The sequence below is a fragment of the Tachypleus tridentatus genome, chromosome 8 (assembly GCF_004210375.1).
Source record: "Tachypleus tridentatus isolate NWPU-2018 chromosome 8, ASM421037v1, whole genome shotgun sequence".
NCBI classification, from domain to species: Eukaryota; Metazoa; Arthropoda; class Merostomata; order Xiphosura; family Limulidae; genus Tachypleus; species Tachypleus tridentatus.
Genome location: NC_134832.1, coordinates 77883142 through 77905711, shown reverse-complemented (window position 1 = coordinate 77905711; position 22570 = coordinate 77883142). Strand labels below are relative to the sequence as shown.

Genomic DNA, 22570 nt, shown 5'->3' with positions numbered 1-22570 from the left:
GTAACTTTCAGGAAGACAAAACAAACAGTATCAGAGTAAAACGTAATGAAGTTAGTTACAATGTGCCTATTATGTTGACTCTGAGGAACTATTGGATGGAAGAAACACCAAAGGAGGGTATAGTTATAGGTGATTCTTTGAATAGACATGTGTGTACAATAACCAGTGTGTTAAAGAAGGAGAAGAGAGTAAGATTATGCTACCCAGTGACACACATGGAGGATATAAGTGACAGATCAGGCAATGTAATAAAGAGAGCCTGCAGAGATGCAGTTAGTTATAGAATCATTTAATGAAAAAGACCATAAGTTAGTTTTATCATAGATACTGCCAAAAATTAATTGTAGTGATGAAGCTATAAATATGTCACTAGGATTAAGTGCTAGATTTAAAGATAAACAGATATTCTAGTTGACTTATGGGATCAGTTCAGCGGATACAGGGAGATTTATTGTAATGGATGATTTACATTTACATAGGGTAGGGGCAGGCTTGCTTGCTAAGATTATTAACTCAGCTGTAAGAGAAGATTTTAATTAGGTCTAAACAATATTAAGGATCAGAAAAACTAAATGCAAAACAAATAAGAGGCAAAGAAATGTTTTAGATATGTAATAAGCATAGAAGGAGTTATAAGGATAAGTTTATTTGTTATTATTGTAATACTAGACGTATAAGAAATGAAAAAGATAACTTAAAGCACTGGTAGGAATGAACGATTTTTATATAATGAAAATAATCGAAACACGAGTAACCCTAGATGATTTTGATATAGAGGTTGTTTTGAAGTTGAGGGTTTTTGGTTATTTAATAGGAATGGAGTATTAAAGAGGTAGGAGAAGAGTGACTGTATATGCACAATGTAGGTTACATCCTGTTGTAATTGAAAATATTAAAGATAATAGTATGAAGATTAAATTCATTACGGTCTGTATCAGTGGATAAAAAGGAAAAGCTATTTAGTGGGAATTTCTTAGAGATCACCAGATGATACTGATGTAATAATTGAGAATCTCTATAATGCGATTAAGATTTAAATTGTTAATGAAGTAATAATTTTGGACGATTCTAATTTTAGGCATATATATTGGGAACTGCTAGGGTCAAACCATGAAGACAAATGTTTTGGAATATTTTCAGGATTACTTTATTTACTTACCAAATAGTCAAGGAACCTATCAGAAACAATGCTATTTTAGATTTATTGTTTTTTTCAAATATGGAAATGATCAAGAGTGTTGGAGCTAGAGAACATCTCGATGCAAATGATAATTGGTTTATTAAGTTCAATGTTTTGGTACAAATGGAGATAAATAATAAAGATATTTTGGTTACAAATTTCAAAAAATGTTTTGAAAGGATGCAACAAGAATTATCTGTTGTTAATTGGTCATGTAAGTTATGTGGCGACACTGCTCAAATGTGGAATATTTTTAAAGGTAATTTTTCAATATTCATGATAAATATATTCCTCAGAGAAAGAAAGAGGTAGCAGGAGGTAAAAAAAAAGAACAAGTTGGCTCAGAAAGGGTTTGAGAGATAAAATCTAAGTAAAACATCATAAATTGACCTGTATGACAGGAGTTTCATAAGATTATAGAATATAAAAAAATTGTGAAACACGAAATTAGAACAATGGAAAGGATGCATGATAAAATACTGGCTGGAAATTTAAAAATTAACAGTAAAGATTTCTTTATGTACATAAAGGGTAAACAAAATGTTAGAATGCTGTTAGTTAGGACCCTTCAAGGGTGATATAGAAAGCTTAGTATATCATGATTATGAGATGGCTGGGTTACTAAATTTTGTTTTTCTTCGATTTTTATTTACGAATATTTAAGCATTTTTCAACGTTTTGAACAATTGATTAATGTAAACGAGTTTGAACTACTTTACTGAATTAATTTTCAACTGGTTAAGAAAAACATTAGATGATTAAAGAAATGATAAGACTCCTAAGTCATATCACATTTCTCTAATGGTTTTGAGGGAGGTTAGAGATTGGTTAGGTGGGACATTTACTACTATTTTTTATCAGTTTTAAAACAGTTGTCAAAAACCAGAGGATTGGAAGTTAGCTCAGGTATATTGTCTTTTCAAGAGAGGTAATACAAATTGTCTCAGTGAATTTAGACCGATTAGTTTTACATCAGTTGTGGGAAAATATTTGTAAATTATATAAAAAAAGAAAATAAATGGGAGATGAGTTTTAATTATGTAAAATGAAGAATGTTACATGTGAGTACTAATAATTTTATTATAAGTATAGTTTGAATGGGAACGACATTATCAATATCATGAAAGAAAAGGAGTGTGGTTTAATGATTGATCAGTCTGCCTCTAAGTAGTGAGATGTTGCAAGTGATAGAGCAAATAAAAATTTAAATTGTAGCTACAGAAATATTGAATATAAGTCTAAAGAGGTTATGATTTCATTGAACTTTTCACAAGTTCGATAATATTTGGAATATTGTGTTCAGTCTTGGGCTCCTTACTTTAAGAAAGACATTGAATTGTTGGAAATGGTTCACAGAAGCGTTACTAGTACAGTGTCTGAGATGGAGGGGTTGTCATACGAGGAGATATTAAATCCTCTGAAATTGTTTTCTCTTGCTAAAAGAAGAGTTATGGTAGATCTGATTGAAATATGGTACACAAATATAAGTTTTGACAGAGTAGAAGTCATATTCAGCTCACACAGTTTCAATTTTCCAAGAGAGTGGTTGGCGTTTGACATGGGTTACCTTCAAATGCTCAATGGCTGACTATAATTCTTAAAATTATTTTAATTTAGTTTAGAGGATGAAACAGCTGATATGGACAAATATGCTGCATGCTGTTCCAAAAAGTTAATTTAGTAAAAGTGTCATGTTGTGTATGACACCATCTCTCCATCTGATTCCTACATACATCTGACTGCGTATTGCATAAGAGCTGGAGTAATTAGTTATGGATATTATATTTTGTTTTTCATAACTATTACATAAAGTTAGAAATTGCATGGAAAAAACTAAAAATATAATAAAAGTTCGGTCATACAAAAATATTTTTAATGAACAACAGTAAACTAGAGTTTATAATTTTTGTTATAATTTGAGTAGAAAGTTTCTGTATGCAATGTTCCACATAACCTTCTTTTTATGGATAATGACAAGAGTTACACATTATAAGAAATATCTTTCTTATAATCTATTCAGACTTTGTTGTTTTCAACAGTGATTTATATTTAACGCGCTGCCAACCACGTAAGATCTGTTGGTAAAGACAGTTACATTGTTTAATTATTCTGGTTGTAGGGACTAAAACCCTTTAGTCTCAGTAAAACTTTATACAGAACTTAAATCTCTTATCGATTGATTCATCTATAGCTATTCTGCGGGTATGATTCAATTTATTGACCAATAAAACTTTGTAACATACATATAATACAGTAAATAATAGAATTTAAGTTTATTTTACATCCATTGTTTCTCAGTATTAATCTGTACGTATGCATATATGTATATATGCTACGACTTAAAGATTAATACTGAGAAACAACGGATGTAAAATAAAATTTTGTAACACACATATAATACAGTAAAGCATATAATTTAAGTTTATTTTACAAAAGTATCTTTAAAAATGAAAACGCTGGCGAACCTGCAATGGTCGATGAACTTTTTTCTATATTTTTAGTTGTCATTCCGTTTTGATCGAGGTAATATTGTCAACAATACTTTGCTTTTCTTTATTATTAGGTGTTCTACCTCTATGATGTCTTTTCCTTTTACATTTATTTTGTCCACCTCTAAAATCTCATCGCCTGCGTCGAGAAGCCCAGAGAGAAAAATCGATGATTCACAATCCCTCATCCGGGTTACAAATGTTCCTGAAACCAACAAAACGATATATATATATATATATATATGAATAGTGAAATTTGTTCGACTATGCTTGTCGAAATACATGAAAAATTAGATTGCGTTTTCTCTACAGGTAAGGATTTCCCAAACTAACAATTCAATGTTTTTAATATATTAATCATATATCAGTTATACTGAAATTTATTTAACTATTTTTGGCAGAAAACAAGTAATAACACATTGTGGCTTAAAGCAACATCAAATAAATTAAAAACATGCGGAACAGCGAATTACAATTATATAGGCGTAATTATCCCATTTCTTTTAATGAGGTTTGTTGTATAACTGTTAGTATTACAACGTGTCCTGGAGCAAATGGGGTCATTATTAACCATGCTCAATTTCGCATCCTTTTTCCCTGACTTGTATCTCAAATCACAAACATTTTTTCAGGCTTTTAACTACTGAAGAGAGGCAATACACAAGGTCATGTCAAATAATTTTGTTTTTTTCCTGTTGAAAGTGTTAAGTGGACAGGGCTTGACCTTAGAGTTAGCAGAAAAGGAAAGTGGACCCGCGTGTATTATAGTTCGTGTCTCACCGCCATAAGAAGATACTTCAATCTTTAAGGCTGTGGGTATGCTTTGAGAGTGAAAGTCAAATCACACTTATTCGGTTAGAAAATAACGTTTTAAGAGTTGGATTGTTTATTTGGATTAAAGAACAGATACACAATGGGTTATCTGTGCTCGACCCATCACGAATATCAAAACCCAATTTTTAGCGGTGTGAGCCCACAAGCATACAGATGTGCCATTCGTGGGTACAGCAGTTGTTGGTGGGTGTAATTCCGTGAATAACTCCCATCTACATTACCAGTTATGCTCAGTTATCCCATATGGGACTTTGAGTGAAAAATATGCTAAAACACAAATTAATCAATTTGTTACGACAATTTGATGTTAATCTGTGTGTGTGCGTGTTTTATGCTAAGAAGGGACTATCTGCGCTATGTCCACCACAGCTATTATCCAAACATTATTTTGAAACCTTCTTTCTTTAACCCAAAAGGTATAACTGGTAAAGATAAATTGTAAAAAGTTTAGATAAGATCGTTTCAGTTACGATATAAAACAGTTAATCTGTATATCATTTCAAAATCAGTTAATACAGGTGATTTTTACTTTCTCCTAAAATAAAAAATAACTGATTGATAAAATATTATGTAGCGCCGAAACAAGCTTCGACTTGATATTTAGTAACGAATTTGCTGGACCACATAATTCATTTCAAAATACAATAACAACAACTTCGACATGAAGTAAATTCTCACTTTTAATAACTACATCGTTTGAACCTTTAACATGGTACCTTAAACAGTTAAATTGTTGTAATTCTATTTTCAAATTAACGGTTACTTTATTTTATTTAAGATTATGTCATGATAATTGTCAGGACAATATTGTTTTCCCTGTAATTAATTAACCTGAAAATAACAAATAATCCTTTCATCTTTGGTTAGATTTGCACCGATGAAATATATTCAAAAAATTGATGCTTACTAAAAGGTCCTCTAATGTGTTTTGTTTCAAGGGTAGGTAAAAACAAAATTAAGAGTAACAAATATTTTTATTTCTTGTTTTTCAAGTTCACGTGTCATGCTATGTTGCATGTTATAGAGTGCATAATTATTCTCATGATTCATGGCATGTGCACATTTTACTAATGTCACGGCAATACAAATTGCAATGTTAAGTCTCATTTATATTACATCATTGTTTGTTTATTTTTTTATTAATTTTGTGCAAAGCTACTCGAGGGCTATCAGCACTAGCCGTCTCTAATTTAGTAGTGTAAGATGGCAGCTAGTCATCACCACCTATTGCCAACTCTTGGGCTACTCTTTTACCAACGAATAGTGGGATGCACCATAACATTATAACGCCCCCACCGCTGAAAGGGCGAGCATGTTTGGTGCGACGGGGATTCGAACCCGTGACCCTCAGATTACGAGTCGAACGCCTTAACCCGCCTGGCCATGCTGGACCATGACATAATTTTAGTGCCTTCAGACTGAGAAACAAACAGAGAAGAAAACAACTGTACGGCGGTGCAAATGGTAACAACAGGTAATACCTCTAGGCGATCTTGGACCTCCTTTGCGGAAATAGTAATAATAAAAGAAACGATATTCTGGTACAAACAAGAGGATGCTTACCTTTGTTGTTTCCGACCTTTCTCTGAGCGATAAAAAATCCGTATGACATATTTGGAGATTTTGTTACTTCCACAACACGTGTTCCATCCGACGGAAACTTAACTGATCGACCACACGTGTATTTGAAAAGAGGTAGAAAATTTTTTTAGATTCCTCAGATGTAGGGTGACTGAAATGTGGTTTAATACGTCATGTGAATAAATAAGTTAATGTACAGATTGGCATTTTCCTTTTATATTAACATGGATGAAAAAGTTAAAACATTAAATTGCTATTATGTCAAGTGGACGATAGTAACAAACATAAAAAATACGACATGGTTGTTAAAAGAAATTATACTAATATGTATAATATACAAATTGTATGGACAAGTTAAGCTTTGCTATGAAATGAATATTAAATTAATAATCATAGATCATCCAAAGTGATGTCAAAACTACTGTATTTTTCATATCTGAAAAAAAAAAAAACACGCTTCTTTGAAACAGATCTTTACTGAAGTTAAACTTAAACGTTAATTTATTCTAATCTCTTCTACTAGGACAGCCCAGCATATGCATATATGTATAATCAAAAATGTATGTTTCTTAAAGGAGCGATAAGGCTAGTCAGGCCATGTTCTGAACAAAATTTTTACAGTTACAATTTATTTATTACAACTTGTTTCTTGTAATTCAATAGTTTGCGTTCAGTATATGCAGTATGAAAATTCTGTATCCTATTTAAATCCTCGTACTTACGAGTCGTGATACACAAAGTCAGTCTGGTTGTCAGTACTTCCTTTTTCTCTTCCGAAGCACGTGGAAATTCTCTGCCTTCTCAAAAAACAACATGATTTTCTCGACCTTCGCGGATTTTGCCGTCTTTCCTTCTTGTTTGGTCTGTTGGTATCTTCCCTGCAGAAGATGTCTTTGATGGTACTTCTGGCAGATCTTGCAAAGACCTGAAGTCGCTTTTTGAGTGACTTTTTCAACGACTTCGAGTCTTTGCACAGTTCGCTGGAATAAAAGCAATTATTACAAGTAATGAATACGTCATAATACATTTACATTCTTCACGGCAAAAAGGATGAGGTTGTTCGGTGTGACGAGAGTTCAAATCTGCGTCCCATAGACTGTGACAAAGGACCCTGACAATCAGTAAAGCTAAGAGATGGGATTTACTTCAAAATACATACGTTTTGATCACTTTTGGAGGAGCTGACTGTTCTTGTTCGTCACAGAAGACGTTAGCTTTTTGACATTGTTGAGTTGTTCCCACGTGCTTGATCTTCTGTGATAGTATTACACCTGAAGAAAAAATATTATACAGATGTTTTCTTTATAAACTTGCCTTCTAAAATGTTTCTAACTAATATCTTTACGAATTATTTCATTTAATACAAACACAAGCATATTTATATATATATATATGTATACAGGATGTAAAATGAACAATTACATTTTGGTTTGGGGGAACCCTACATTCACTAACTCACTACTACATTTTATTACAATTATGTACTTGCAAAAACGACTTAGAAACTGAATTGAACAGCTTAAACCATGTACTGCTGAGTTAAAGACCATATTTGAAGAAGACAGGCCAATATTCTGTGGAAACATGTACATCACTTCATTGTATGTATAAATCGTTGTTTGCCAGCTTGTCGTTATGTCAGCCTAATGTGCTTCTTCACATAAGTATCAAAAGGAATGTGTACTTCTGCCTTATGTTCTATGTTTAATTATTATTTAATTTTATGTGTTTAATATCAGCAAAATATTTTATCCTATATTTCAATCGACGAATAAGATAAAGTAAATTTTCGTTAATGTTGAAGGATATATACAATTAAAACAAAAGGTTGAAACTTATCAATTTGGATGTTGATATCGAAGAAATTGTGATGTACAGACAAAACATGATCTAAAATATCGTTTAACAGGACATCAGGTATGTAGAAAAAATAATAATATTTATTTCTAAGAATGTGTCAAGACTTCTTCTCATACTTTTTTGTTTATAAATATTACAAGTGTAATAACTCAGTATGGTGTCTCATCCCCTGGTCTGGTGTTTAGCCTTGGGTAATCATTAGAAGCACGTAATTGTGGTTGCTAATTCGAAAGTTATTTGAGATGTTCATGTGGTAAAAGGGTCATGCAAATTGGTTGTCTTATGATTTTTACTTTTCTTTCATCCAACTTTTCGCGATAGTGATGCTGTAAATTGTTGATGAATTAAGTTTGCGGCATTAATTGGCTGTAATGTGAGATTCGAATTTTGTCTTATTTTATCTGTGTGTAGTCTATTCCAGTTTATTATTTGGTATTCCATTAGAATGAATGATAACTCATGCTCACTTAAAATATAGTCAAAACGATTTTGGTTTTGTTCCAACTCTTCTAAAGAAAGATGTCTGCTAGAGCGCGACAAGTCCCTGAGCAAGATTTTCTTTTGTCTTCAATATATTTCTGAGCTATAAGAAATGTGTTTTGCTCTCTACGTTTTGATCCTTTTTAATTATATTTGATGTAGTAAGAAGCTGGTAAGATGTACCGAATATAAGACGTGTTAGTTTTTAAGGCCTAAGACACTTTGATGGTCCTGCATAACTCTGGCTTGAAACATTGGGCTCATATGGTCTGTCTTTGCTTTGATAAGAAAAGAGTTCAGGATGTGTATTGACTAATTCTATTTGATTAACTGATTAGTCGTTTTTATCATATTAATATTTTGAATGCATATTGTCGAACACAAAGTTCAGTTGTAGAAAATGAAAGTTTATGCGTTGAAAGTAGTGAACTGATACAAAATGTTTTCTTTTCCAATCCCTTTTCTCCGTTTTTCGATAGAAATTGTTTGTGAAACATTTCTGTTTTATTTTGGTGAAGTTTCACTTCTATACTTTGGTTGCTTGTATTCAAGTACTTCAAGTGTGTGAATTAGTAAAGAGGAAGAAGAAGAGATTTTGTCACATATAAAATAAATATTTCAGAAAAGTTCTGACTAAAACCTAATAATTTTAACAATAGACAGTCGAAAAATAGAGATATTTTACCTTTTTCTTTTGAGCTTTTCTCGGCATGTTCGAGGCTTTTGGTATGGTTGGAAGTCGTTGGTTTTGTGGTATCCTAGTGAAACAACTGCATATATATATATATATAAATTTAACCAAAAAATTGTTTGTTTGAATTTAAGCCAAAGCTACACAATGAGCTCTTTGCGGTTTGCCCATCACGGGTATTGAAACTAGGTTTCTAACGTTGTAAATCCACGGATATGCCGCTTCTTTTATTAATTTATTCTTCCGGTTTCTTAACTTCAAAAGTTTCTGTTCAGAAAATAGTTTTACTGAGAAAACTTTCAGAGAAAAACATACAAATATTACCTTTCAACTACATATGAATAATCTAAATAAATACGTATGCTTTTCAAAGATTCAGATACACAATAAACTCCATGTATAATTTTAATACATTACAAATGTTCAAAACTAACTAAAATTAGTCATCATACTTTCCCTTTTAAATATTATCCTAACCATTCTATTCCTCATAATTATAATAGAAATGGAACTTATTTATTTTATAATTTCTAAGTTTTACTTACTTTTTGTTTTCTCTAATTGTTTGTTTGTTTGTTTTTTCTAATTGTCAGTAAATTTTGTCACGGTTTCACAGTTACTATAGGTTTTACACAACCACATTTTTCTGTACTTTTACCACAAGATAATTATAATAGTGCCAAAAAAATTCCAAATATTTTTGCGAAAAACAGTCTTTTCTGATTTACACTACGTTCTCAAAAAAGGAACACATTAAAATGTAGTGTTTTGTTTAGAACTATAAATATTTTCAAGATACGCTCAGAAACTGTTTATTGGCATATAGTGGACTTTTTCGGGAAATCTAACATGTAATTTATGTAAATATATCGATATCTTTTAATAATGTAATTTAGTCATGAAATATTGTGTTTTTTTGTTTATTTCGCAAAGCTACACGAGGGCTATCTGCGCTAGCCGTCCCTACATTAACAGTGTAAGACTAGAGGGAAGGTAACTAATCATCACCACCCATCACCGACTCTTTTAACAACGAATAGTGGGATTGACTATCACATAACAACGCTGCCACGTTTGAAAAGGCGAGCATGTTTGGTGCGACGGAGATTCGAACCCACGACCCTCAGGTTACGAGTCGATTGTCTTAACCCATCTGGCGAGCCCTAAAAGAGGTATATTTCATGTTTTCATTTTCTGGGAATGTAATATAAAAGATAAAAGATTATTTTTTTCGAAAATTTTTTTTTTTTTTTTTTTGCGCGACCGCTGTGGTACAGCAGTATGTCTTACAATGTTAAATACCTGGTTTCAATATCTGTGGTGAGCAAAGCAGTGAGAGCCACTTTTGTATCTTTGTGCTAACATTGTAAAACTAAATCACTTAATCAAAGTTTTGGTACCACTTTAAATCGCCAGTAGTAAGAGGGAGAAGAAACTGTATTCGTAAAGATAGTAGAAGTTGTAAAATTGTAAAAACAGTTAATGAGACTTATATAGAAAAAAAGTAAATAAAATTATAAAATTATAGAATAAATTTTATTTATATTATAATTATAAGGAAAGAATCATTAGAATAACATCTTATCATGAAAAGGAAAGTATATTGATTAATTATATTTGTTTCTTAACATTTGAAATGAACTTAGTTTCTACATAGACTGTATAATATTGCTACTTAAGTATTTATTTAAGATTATTTATATTCAGTTGAAAACCAGTATATGTATGTTTTTGTATTGATTATCAGTAAAACTATTTCCTGAACAGTGACCGTTAATGTCGAAATACCTGTAAAAGAAATTAGTAAAAGAAGTCAGACGATTTGTTGTTTTATTAGATATATTAGTATTCCTTTTAAAACAATATTTAAAAATAATCAAAATCTTTAGGTAGGAGAAGAAACACTGATTATAAAGTAACCCAAATACATTAATATTAATTTTACAAATACATTAAACTTATTTCATTTTAAAGAATCAGGTGTGTGATTTTTATATTTTCTCATAGCAATATTTATTGTAAATATTAAACTGTCTTTGATATAAATGTATATTATTTTGTCATTTTCAGAATTTAAGGAGGCATCAATGAATATCAAAATAAAGAACAGCACTTATTATTGTTAAATTATTTTCAGTGCTAATGAGATTTATCAAAATTAATTTACGTTCAACTCAAATTTAAAGCTGACCCGTTAATCATCAGGTCCATCAGAACTTTTAATGCAGAACTGACATGACAGAAACCCGAGCTACCATCCTAAAACTGAGTTAAAGTTAATATATCTGAGGCTGGAAAACAAATTTGTCTCCTTTACTTATTACTAAAATATAATAGATACGTAATTTGATGAACTACTTCTTTAAAGTCACAGTGTCAAATTTGAAATTTAAAAATCCTTCCAAAGAATGGCTTAACATTCGATCACAACAGTTATATTCAAATTTGAATATAAATTCAATATGTACATACAACATATATTTAAAGTGTAAGTACAATAAGTATAAAGTACGTGTTATCCGGGATTCACTCTATAGTTGATCTGTATTTTATGTGTCACTATATTAACTGTTTAATTAAATCTATATCTAGAATATTATTATGTTTCTCCAATCAGTTATCCAGCGTTGCTTAACAGTTAGAATGGGTCCATAGATGGAATTCCTTTACTGTAAATTTACTTTCTAGACTTTCGGGTTGTGAGTGCGTTATAAGAGTGACGGTGAAATCCCATTAATCGATTTTCGTAGTTCAAGCGTTTGTGGCGTGTGGTGTTGGCCAGCTATCTTCTCTGTAGTCTACCACTTCAAAATTCAGGACGAATGGCACTAACAGTTCTTGTTTTCCTTTTATATTTCTTGTTGTTGTTCAATCTCGTACAAAGCTAGGGTTATGACCGCTATTTGTCTCTAACTGTAATATTCCAAAACTAGATATGGGTTACTTGGCTAATGGATAGTGAAATTGATCGTTACAGTATAATGGCCACAAGGCAGTAACAAAAGTCATGTTCGATGGAAGGATTCGACCTCGTGAATGTAGCTCACTAATCACCAGGACATGCCAGACCAACTGTTGTTCAGAGTTGTACGAAAACAAATAACATCATTCAGAAAATATGAAAGAATCAATATACGTTTCACAGAAAGTAACATATTTTTCTTTGAAACTAAGTACCACAGTGGTAAATCTGAAGCTTTATAAAGTTCAAACTGAGTTTCGTTAGCACTGATGGAGACAGCATAGATAGCCCATTGTGTAGTGTAGCCTTATGCTCCACAACAAATAAACTAAAGTAAAACTACATTTCTGTGCTCATTGCATAATTTTGAAACATAAATATTGCTTATCAGCACCTTAAACTAAATGGTTGTTAACACTCACGTCATAAATTTCTGAAATATCTTTTGTTGTTGTGTCTTTCTGTTGTTGCTGGTTTGTTTGTCTCCGCTTCCACATTATAATACTGAAAGAAAAAGAAGTAATTTTGCTATATCTGTTTGTAGTTATAGACATAAGTAGGTATACCTTTATATTAATAGTAGGATGAAACCGGCGACAAATAGGGGCAATTTTACCGTAACATGTCAATCGTTAACTTCATTATAAGTTGACAGTGGTATATTAGTACACCAGCTACCTAACATGTTTTATGATAGCATTCTTATTTCTTTTGATCAACATCACAAATTTTCGTTATTCGAAGACAACTTTGAATTAGATCCTAGATTCAGGTAAGGGGAAAAGAAATAAATACGAAAATATCAATTCTATATTAAATGAATTAACTCGTGATTTAGTAAATCTAATCAACACTGATAAATAATAATTTAATCTAAATTATTTTGCCTAGTGTGGGTACAAGTTAAATATTCGAATTTAATTGCTAATTCTATAACTCCTACGTCGTAAATTGTTTATATGTTAGATATATTTAATTAGTATGAAAATCGTAAGTATCATTGTAAATTTTCAATATTCGAAATAACTTTAAAGTTCATGATACTAAACGTCAGAAACATTGAAGTATTTCTAAACTATTACTTCTTCCAACCAATTACCTGTAAACTTCAAGATTAATAGCACAACGATTAGGAGTTCGATCCCATTGGATGGCTTTGTACCTAAAATTAAACAAATCTAACCAACAGAAATATTATACTTACTATAATAAACATATTAAAAGTGGTATTCCCACTGTCGCAAATAAAAACGAAACGAAAGTGTAGACATCTTCACTGTTATGGGTTCTGAAATGAAAACAATGGCAATAGGTTGTCTTATACTTTCTTTCTCCTTATAAATGATTTTACTTTTGTATTGCTAGTAATAGTCACAAATGTAAACCATCAATTAATTAAACTTGTTTAGTTGCAATGTTTGTGTCACACCGTCACTCAGTAACATAGATCAATCTCACGTCAGCTTGATACTCGCTATTAACCGACTTGACTAGTTTGAATATTTTAAACCAAAATAATACATAAGATTAAAAACTATGTCTAAAGAATTGTGGAATGTACTCTTATAGAAAGATTGCAAAATTTTAACATGGCTAAAAGTCACTGAAGTAACTTCAAACTTCTGTTATAAAAAGGCTGTATTTGTTTGCCTTTGGACAAACCATGTTGTTTCCCCATCATGAATCCACACAAGAAGATTTCATAACATTAGTCATAAACATCACTAAACAACATACTTTTATTCCCATACATAATACAACAGTTCAGGAGCTGAACAAAACATAAAGCAGAAGATAAAAGAACACAACAAACAAAATAAGTCAGCATCATAATGACAACAGACAATAGATAAAAATATATGAACTTGGTTTTGAGAAGAGGTCAACTACAAACAGACCTTCGTAGATCTTTGAGACAGAAACGCACCTGGCTCTTCCAAATATATAAGAACAAAACTTCGACAAAGGTCACAGACAGACAGAAACAAAACAAAAAGATCATTCGTAGTTAACGTATGAAGAAGAAATGTTCCCACTTTGAAAGCGCTCATGTTTTCAAGGTGTCGTATTTTTAATTTATGATACATTAAGTGAGATGTACATGACCTGTGAAAATATTAACTTCAGAAAGTAGTCTTAAGGACACGGGCGTAGATGTTTTACACCTGATGGGGAGGATGATTTTGCAACCACCTATGTGGACTGTTCAATTTGCAAATTGGTAATCTCTGATCATGTGAACCTGAAAGCTGTAAACATGCAGTCACAGAGTAATCTTGTTGCCACGATACTTCAAGGTTTCCATGTAGGTTTGTATAAGTGAGGTGTTGTGAACAGTTTTCAAAATGTTAATAGGATAAAGACAAATGTGTCACAAATTAACTGCCACATGATTTTATTCCTGCAACTGCACAGTATAAAAGATGGCCATTATACTTGACAAGGTTACTAATAATTTTCATTGCATGAATTACGTTTTCAAATATTAATAAAATTAGTAATTACCCTTGATAAGTTTATATCTACTGAAAAACTGTTCATGTTGTTTGATAAAAATAATTAAAATGTCTTTGAGAACTCTTGAAAATTACACATCAATACAATGTAGCACATAATTATTCATACTTTTCATTGAAGTAAGATTCATTTAGTCCTCTTGTTCCCAAACGTAGACCTCCTTTGCGATGATCTGTTTATGAATTCTTTCATAAGCTCTTCTATATTTATCTTGTCGACTTCATCTTTGTGAGTGTGACAAATTGCCACATGGTTGAGGCGGCACTAAGACATAGTTGACCTTAACCACGTCTTCAAACGTCTTAATGCAGAAAAACTGCATTCACATTTGCAGCTGGATACTGGACATACAAGGAAAATTTTCAGAAGAAACACTTCACTAAACATCTGCTGGTTTGTTTCATGCATTTTACAGTAAGCATTCTTCGCACCTTTCAGGGATACTGCTTTTGTTGTTTCTTTGAACATGGGCAACTGAAATTCGAGCCGTTGTGCAGAGATTTCTGGATAGAAGTTTATAACCGAGTTGTCAATCTTGCGAAATGTGATAATGTTCTCAAGTGCCAGATATTGCCTCAAGTCATTGTTGTCTGCATTGAATCTAGTGGTCAGATGTTATATAACTGTGTCCACATATTCAAAATATTGGCTTCTGTAGTAATCTCTAGCTGTTGCAGAATGGTGTGCTGAGCCATCACCTGTGATCCTTCTGGGGGATCTGCGAATGCGTGGTAGTTCAATAGGCACCAGATTTAGGGAAATTACCTTCTTCTCAGCTTCATCAAATATCTTGTTGTAATTTTCCTCCGTTCGCAATTCCCGCAGTTGCTCAACTGTCATTGCAGATGCTTCAATCATGCCACATACTGTCGCTGATTTTGCTTGGAATGCACGGTTTAGTTCCTCTAATGCAGCTAATGGATGTTGAGCCATCAACAATCCTAAAACTGTCAAATCTGTCCAGCAGACCTCGTGCTTTCACTGTTACATCTGATTTTTCACCTGCTAATTCAGACAAAGAATCAACAATGTCACTATAGTGATCATTAGCACATGTAATTGCAGATAGGCGACAGAACCAGCGTGTTTGACACAGTTGGTGGATGTATTTAACTGGACCATTGTGACTGTCTGACGATACAATATTTATAAAGATTGTCTTGTATTTGCCTGACCTCTGAAGCAAGACACCAAGTTCATGTACCCACTGGATAGAATCTCGAACACATTCACAAACTTCAACTGCATGTTACATTATTAAAATAGCCTTGGTAAAACAAATCTGACGGTTGCTTCTCTTTTATTTTTGCCTGCCATTTACTGTACGCACCACTCATGTTAGCGGCTCCATCATAAGTTTGTGCTCTTAATCCTGACAGTGGTAAATTGAGTCTAGTCACTATGTCAAGTATAGTAATTGCACAAGTTTCTCGAAAAATACTTAAACAATCACAAATATATTATATTCCTGTTAAAGTTCATCAAAAGGCAAACACGTTGTGATATAATGTCTATAAGCACGTCTATTAAATTAAAACACTCAAACAAGGACTAGCAACACAATTCGAGTTGAGGCTTCAGGCCGTTGAAATCACTCCTTTTGTGTTCTAATTATACAAGAAAATAAAATATTTTTACTATCTATGATAAGAGAATATATTGTTCTTTTACCATAAAGCACCAGCACTTTATTAGAGGGCGGTAATAATCTGAAATTTCATGGATTAATGAGGGCCATAAACACAGGTCTCATGAGCCCTGTTGTAAAATCGAGGCTCAAACTAAAGGGAGAAGGGGGGGGGGGTATGTAGGGCGAGTTTGGATCCAAGCGGCCCGAACCTGTCGTTAGCTGTACACTAAACGTACACCATTGTCTTCGGCTTCTGCAGCTAAGGAAAGTAAGCCTTTTTGACAACAAAACCGGCTAGACACGCCTAAGAACAAATGGCGTAGGAAAACCGCACAATATACACATAAGATTGATGCAGCTACAAGCTACAAATGGCCTCCCAGATCTAGATCACAGGAGTTTACGCTTGGGAGTAATATTTTCGAATTTCATGCTCTGTTCAATCTGTTGTGATGAAAATTTTACTTAATCTTACACTACGTACAAGACGTAGGCAGATTCTGTGACAGTGCTTGCAAGCCTTGCATGTATACTTAGGCCTACTGACTGATACGAACTATCGCTTAGATCGAAAAGCTTAGAAGCACGCCTCTATTAAATATGTACATTTCGGCTACTGATAAAGCCTACATCTAGGCCTAATTATGTAATTCGATTGGTAAGAACACGAGAATCACAAGAACAAACATACAATTTGTAGGGCTGTGATGCAATAAAACAATTCAACATACCAAACTGCAGGGGGTTGATTATATGCACCATACTCCCCACCTAAAATGAAGGGGGATATATCCCCATCCCCCAGGATCTACGCCCCTGATTACAATAATTATAATATTTCTATAAATCTGCGTTTACATACCAGAAAATCGGCAGCCAATATATTAATTCAAAGATACGGTCAAAATGCATTATTTATTCATTCACACGAACATTCTGCCTTCAAAACTACAGAAGGTGGACTTAGATACAGCTTTTATCAACTTGCAAAACTAAAAGGTTATACTCAAGTCCTTAAATATTAAACTTTATATTACAGTCTACAATCGATGTCAAAAACGCTTACTGGAAGAACTCAATTGGAAACATCGGCATAAAAGTCATCTCACGGCAAGCACATAACAAATTTGCCTATTTATGTTCCCAATAATTCTACTGTAACTCAAGACTTATTTAGGACTAAATTTAAAACCCCCTGTATTTTCATATATTCATAATCATTGAATTAAACGTATAAGTGTGTGTGTATTTATTAACCAATGGTTATGTTTTTATAAAAAAAATTACCATACCTTCATTTATCACCTTAAAATGTTTATATTAATTTGTTCATTGTTATGTAAAGCTTGTTTTATATTTTTTATATTTTTATTACTTTTTCAATCACTTTATAATATTTTTTAATTCTCGTTGTTCTGGGGCCCGGCATGGCCAAACGCGTAAGGCGTGCGACTCGTAATCCAAGAGTCGCGAGTGCGCGCCCGCGTCGCGCCAAACATGCTCGCCCTCCCAGCCGTGGGGGCGTTATAATGTCAAGATCAATTCCACTATTCGTTGGTAAAAGAGAAGCCCAAGAGTTGGCGGTGGGTGGTGATGACTAGCTGCCTTCCCTCTAGTCTTACACTGCTAAATTAGGGACGGCTAGCACAGATAGCCCTCGAGTAGCTTTGTGCGAAATTCAAAAACAAACAAACAAACTCGTTGCTCTACTACGTCACATTCTATTTTCATATATCGTTTCTTTTCAAAATGTTTCCTAGGTTTTGTCGTTAACTAATAGGCTTGTTTCTGGGTTGAAAAGAACGTTGCTCGAAACGTCGTCAATAGAATAAAATAATACCATAGTTTATATATTAGGTTTAGATTCTTCTTCCAGTTTCATGAAAGGTAAAATTTAAAGGAGAACCTATGATGTATACGCCTAATGTTTCACTTATTTGGCCCTACTCTCTGATATAGGCTGGCTAATCAAATAAACACAGTTAGGCCTCGTATAACGGTGATTGTATACAACGTTAAATTGGGTTTTAAGTACTTTTCGATCACCAATAATGTAACCTGAAATAGTTTAGGTATTTGAATAACGTCAGAGCTTGTGCCTAAATCACTATTTCACATTATATATTGGACCAAGTATTTATTGTTAAGGTGGTTCATCTCGAAAAGTAATTCGTTTATTTTATCACTCACATTTTGTTACTCGTGTATATACAATTCAGCAGTTCTCTGACATTCGGCTTCCAGAGTCTGTAAAATCTTTATACACGTTTAGTTGTTATTTTGTCACATAATCTTCTCTTTAGAGCTTTGCATTTACGAATTTACTGTTCCACTAAAGATCCCAGAAGGCATTGTCTGAAATGTTTCACTGGCTAGACCAATAACTACGAAGTCTAACTTCATTTTCACTAGCTTAACGTTTTCTGACTTAACATTTTTTCTTGCGTTCACTTAGTTGCCTATATATCAAACACCTAACATAGGCCTAGAACTGTTTACCAACCGTCAGACGATAAGATGTGACAACACTCACTTAAGGAAATGAGAAAAATTAATAAAATTCAAGTAATGTGATGTCATCTTAAAACATAAACTACACACACAACATACGACTCATACCGATTAACGCAACGAAATTTGTCGTGACTAAGACTTCTAAACTAATTATATTTTAACACTATTGTTTGTTTTTATTTGAAGTTGAGCACAAAGCTACCCATGGGCTATCTGTTCTCTGCCCACCACGCGTATCGAAACTCGGTTTTAGCATTATAGTTCACAGGCATACTCTGTGCCACAGGTAAGTAAGTTTCTTGTTATGAAAGCTATATAATAATTAAATCACTGAAAAATAACTCATACTAAACAGCCTTGTATAACCAATAGCTATGTTTTAAGTGTTTTAAATGATTCAGCGTCATAAGTTTGCAGACTTATCGCTGACCCAATAGGAGACAAACATTTCTTAAGTTAATTTATATACTTATATATTTCGATTCTCATTTAAAAACATCATAATTCGACTCAGAAACTTTACTCTTAACTCCTATGGTGGAAGATCAGTAATTTTACAGATAGACAACACTAAAATCAGGAGGTCGATTCTCCGTGATGGAAACACAGGTAGTCCAATATGACTTTGTTCTAACATGAACAAATACTACTTGTAATTAAAAATGCTTTTAAATTGTATCTTTCTGGTGAAAATTTTTTCTTCGATTCTCGTTTCTTTCATTTAATTTTGTGCTATGTAGAACACTACATAAAAACCTCGTTCTATTAAGGTATTGCACTGACGTTAAGAAATTATGTGGTCTTAAGATTACTCTGCCATTTTTAACATCAAGTTCTCATATCAGAGGAGGAAAAATACATTTTTTATAGCACTGTTTTATCTGACGTCCAAAGAGTGAAAATTTTATCATATTGACAAAATTGTATTCGAAGGATTGAAATGTGAATGAATACTATATTATTATTTTACGAAAGCTATATTCGTTGGGTGAAATTTTCATTGAATTTTGTATTATCATTTTGGGAAAGCCCTTCTTCGACATAGTGTAAATGTGGAGATTCATTAGTGTAGAATGGACAAAATCAACAAAATTTTTGGAAACATTCTAGATGTTATTTGCCTTTCTAAACGAATCAAAGAATCCTACGCCTGTACATGAAATATGGTAGTTATTTTGAAAAAAATTAGATAAACAAAACTTGTACATACCTTATCTCAATATCTGTTTGACACTCCAGGTTGTAGAATCCACAACTTGGATCCATTTGATTCATCAGTAATGTCCCTAATTCATAAAGTGTGAAATAACGAATATTGTAAAAAGTAAAAGTTACTTATAGTTTTTTGTTAATTTCGCGCATACCTACACGAAAGCAATCTGCGTTAGCCACCCTAATTTAGCAGTGTAAGACTAGAGGGAAGGAAACTAGTCACCACCACCCACTGTCAACTCTTGGGCTGCTATTTACCAACGAATATTGGGATTTACGTAACATTATAACGCCTCCATGGCTGAAAGCGTGAGCATGTTTGGTGTGACGGGGATTTGAACCTGCTACCTCAGATTATAAGTCGAGCTCCCTAACCACTTGGCCATGCCGGACCAGTTATCTATAAATCTTAAAGCAACATTAAGCTAAAGGTTAATATAAAGTTACTTATAAAAATTAGAATTTGTCTTTTGGTAAAATTAACTGTGTCTATAAACTAATTTTTCGAGAGCCTGGACATCATAACCTAATCACATACAATCAATTTAAAATTAGAAACACCAAAAATTTGATTCCTCATTTTACAGAAACGCATACGTACCTTCAAAGTGTGCTGAAAGCCTTTGAACTAAGAGGGTACAACAAAGTTGAAGATAATACCTTTTATGATCTTACTCCATTTCTCACCAAGTTCTTTGCCAACCAATACTGGAATAAAACTAAAAATATATGTTTTTTGACTACTTAAATGTATCTAAAAGAAATATTCTGTAAGAGGTCTTCGTACACTGTTTACTGAAGATATGCAGTAGTACGTTATATTTAACTATAACAAAAAGGGGCTTCTACATTCACCTAGAGGTTATTACTATCGAACATTTTCCCTTAATGTTGTGAAGTCCGACATGTTAAAAAGAAACAAAAAATCCAGTCATTTAGAGTTGGAAATGTAACTTGTATTCGATTACGTCAAACAATTTACATCAACCATGGACAATAAAAAATATTTCCTATTCCTGTCCACTGATAGCCTCACATACAATGTCCTGAATTATGAAGGATATGCCAAATGTCCATCGCATAATCTTCTTCAGATTTTACACAACGGTGGCACACTTAACAGAACCATAATGACATTTTTCAGTGACCATAGTGTAAGGTTTATCAAAATAAGAACTCTTCTAGGCAAGATTAAAAAAAGGAAGCTGTTTGTCTTTCTCACTATTCCTGAATGGTTCGAAAAAAAACATTAGTTAATTACGAAGACTTTCAACATTATTTGATCTCCGTGCGACCCTTGTTCATATTTTGAAGTAATTTGGAAACAACGTCGGAACTTTACGAGGAACTATTTCTTCCGAAAAAGGCACCGGCTTATTTGAAGAAAACCCAATTAAACCGCACGTGTGCTCATGATTTCATTTAATCTCATTGGTGCGAACCAACCAAACAAACATTTCTCTACAATAACCCATTACTGCATCAGCTATCAATTCTTTAAATCACTGGTTAAAAGACTATTTAAACAGGTTCGTAAAACAATAACTTCAAAATATTGTATATGCTTGTTTTTCCACAAATCACAGTTAGTACGTGTTCAACGACAATGTAGAGCACTTAGTGATTCTTTGGAGTGAAGTACTTTTAGTAGGAACCGTTGTATTTAACAAAAATACGGAAAAATTGACCGTTGTTGATGATATCAGTAGGTTTTATATATGTATGGAAATCAGTCTTCATGCACATTAGATACACATTTAAAAAGTTTTGGTTTTGTGTATAATTGTACTTTAATTAATTCCTTTTATTAACGAAGGTGATATGAAAAACAATAACACACATTCAAGACCTCTCTGAGGTGAAACACATGGTTTCAGTTTACTTTTCTTTTGTCCTCTCCTGAGTCAGTATTGAGTTTATTAAAGCTACAGTGCTAAAATATGGGGTTTCATTCTTGTAGTGGACAGAGCCTAGATAGCCTATTGTGTAGCTTTGAACTAAAACAACAACAGACAAATAAATAATAATTTGCTTTTTTAATTCAGATGTTTTAGAACAACCAAATTTATAAGTTAAAAAATCATAAAAATCCTACAAAAGTAAAATATTGTGCTCATTAAAATATTTATTGCAGAATAAATGAAAACGTATTTGTTCGTTTTCAAGCACAAAACTACACAATGGACTAACTGTCTTCTGCTCACCGCCAGTATAAAAGCTTGATTTTTAGTATTATATATCCTCATATTTATCTTTTCCTACTGGAATTGTTCCATTAAAACAATTATTGTCGAAAACATTTATGTTGAATGTAGAGCAAGTCATTCGCATGTTTTATGGTTTTAAGGTATATGTATGTGTAAAAAATGGTAGAAATAATTTTCTTGAAATTGTATGTCTGTGATAATTTGAATAAAATTAAAAATTCTCAGGCCTAACTACGACTTTAAAAGCTCCGAAAATCATGCACTTTAAATAACCTTGTGTTGATCTCAAAATGTTTCGAATTCTCCATTAATTTTATTGCACTGGTTCTGTGTATTGGGTCGATACCCTTTTGAGAATTTGTTTGTTTTGGAATTTCGCACAAAGCTACTCGAGGGCTATCTGTGCTAATTTA

The 22570-nt window shown here is 32.7% G+C and overlaps 1 protein-coding gene across 1 annotated transcript in view; it reads right to left on the bottom strand.

Annotated features, from left to right (window-relative positions):
- Positions 1–5793: 5793 nt before the first annotated feature.
- The window catches only part of LOC143222740 (uncharacterized), a 46452-nt gene continuing 29675 nt past the window's right edge, over positions 5794–22570 (bottom strand). Inside the window, exons 2-8 of the mRNA XM_076449674.1 lie at positions 19949–20024; positions 13282–13365; positions 12500–12581; positions 9110–9182; positions 7244–7355; positions 6807–7064; positions 5794–6235 (exon numbers count right to left, since the gene is read on the bottom strand). Of these exons, the coding sequence (XP_076305789.1) occupies positions 6130–6235; positions 6807–7064; positions 7244–7355; positions 9110–9182; positions 12500–12581; positions 13282–13365; positions 19949–20013 (780 nt within the window). The 5' untranslated portion in view covers positions 20014–20024 and the 3' untranslated portion in view covers positions 5794–6129. The remainder of the gene's footprint in view (positions 6236–6806; positions 7065–7243; positions 7356–9109; positions 9183–12499; positions 12582–13281; positions 13366–19948; positions 20025–22570) is intronic.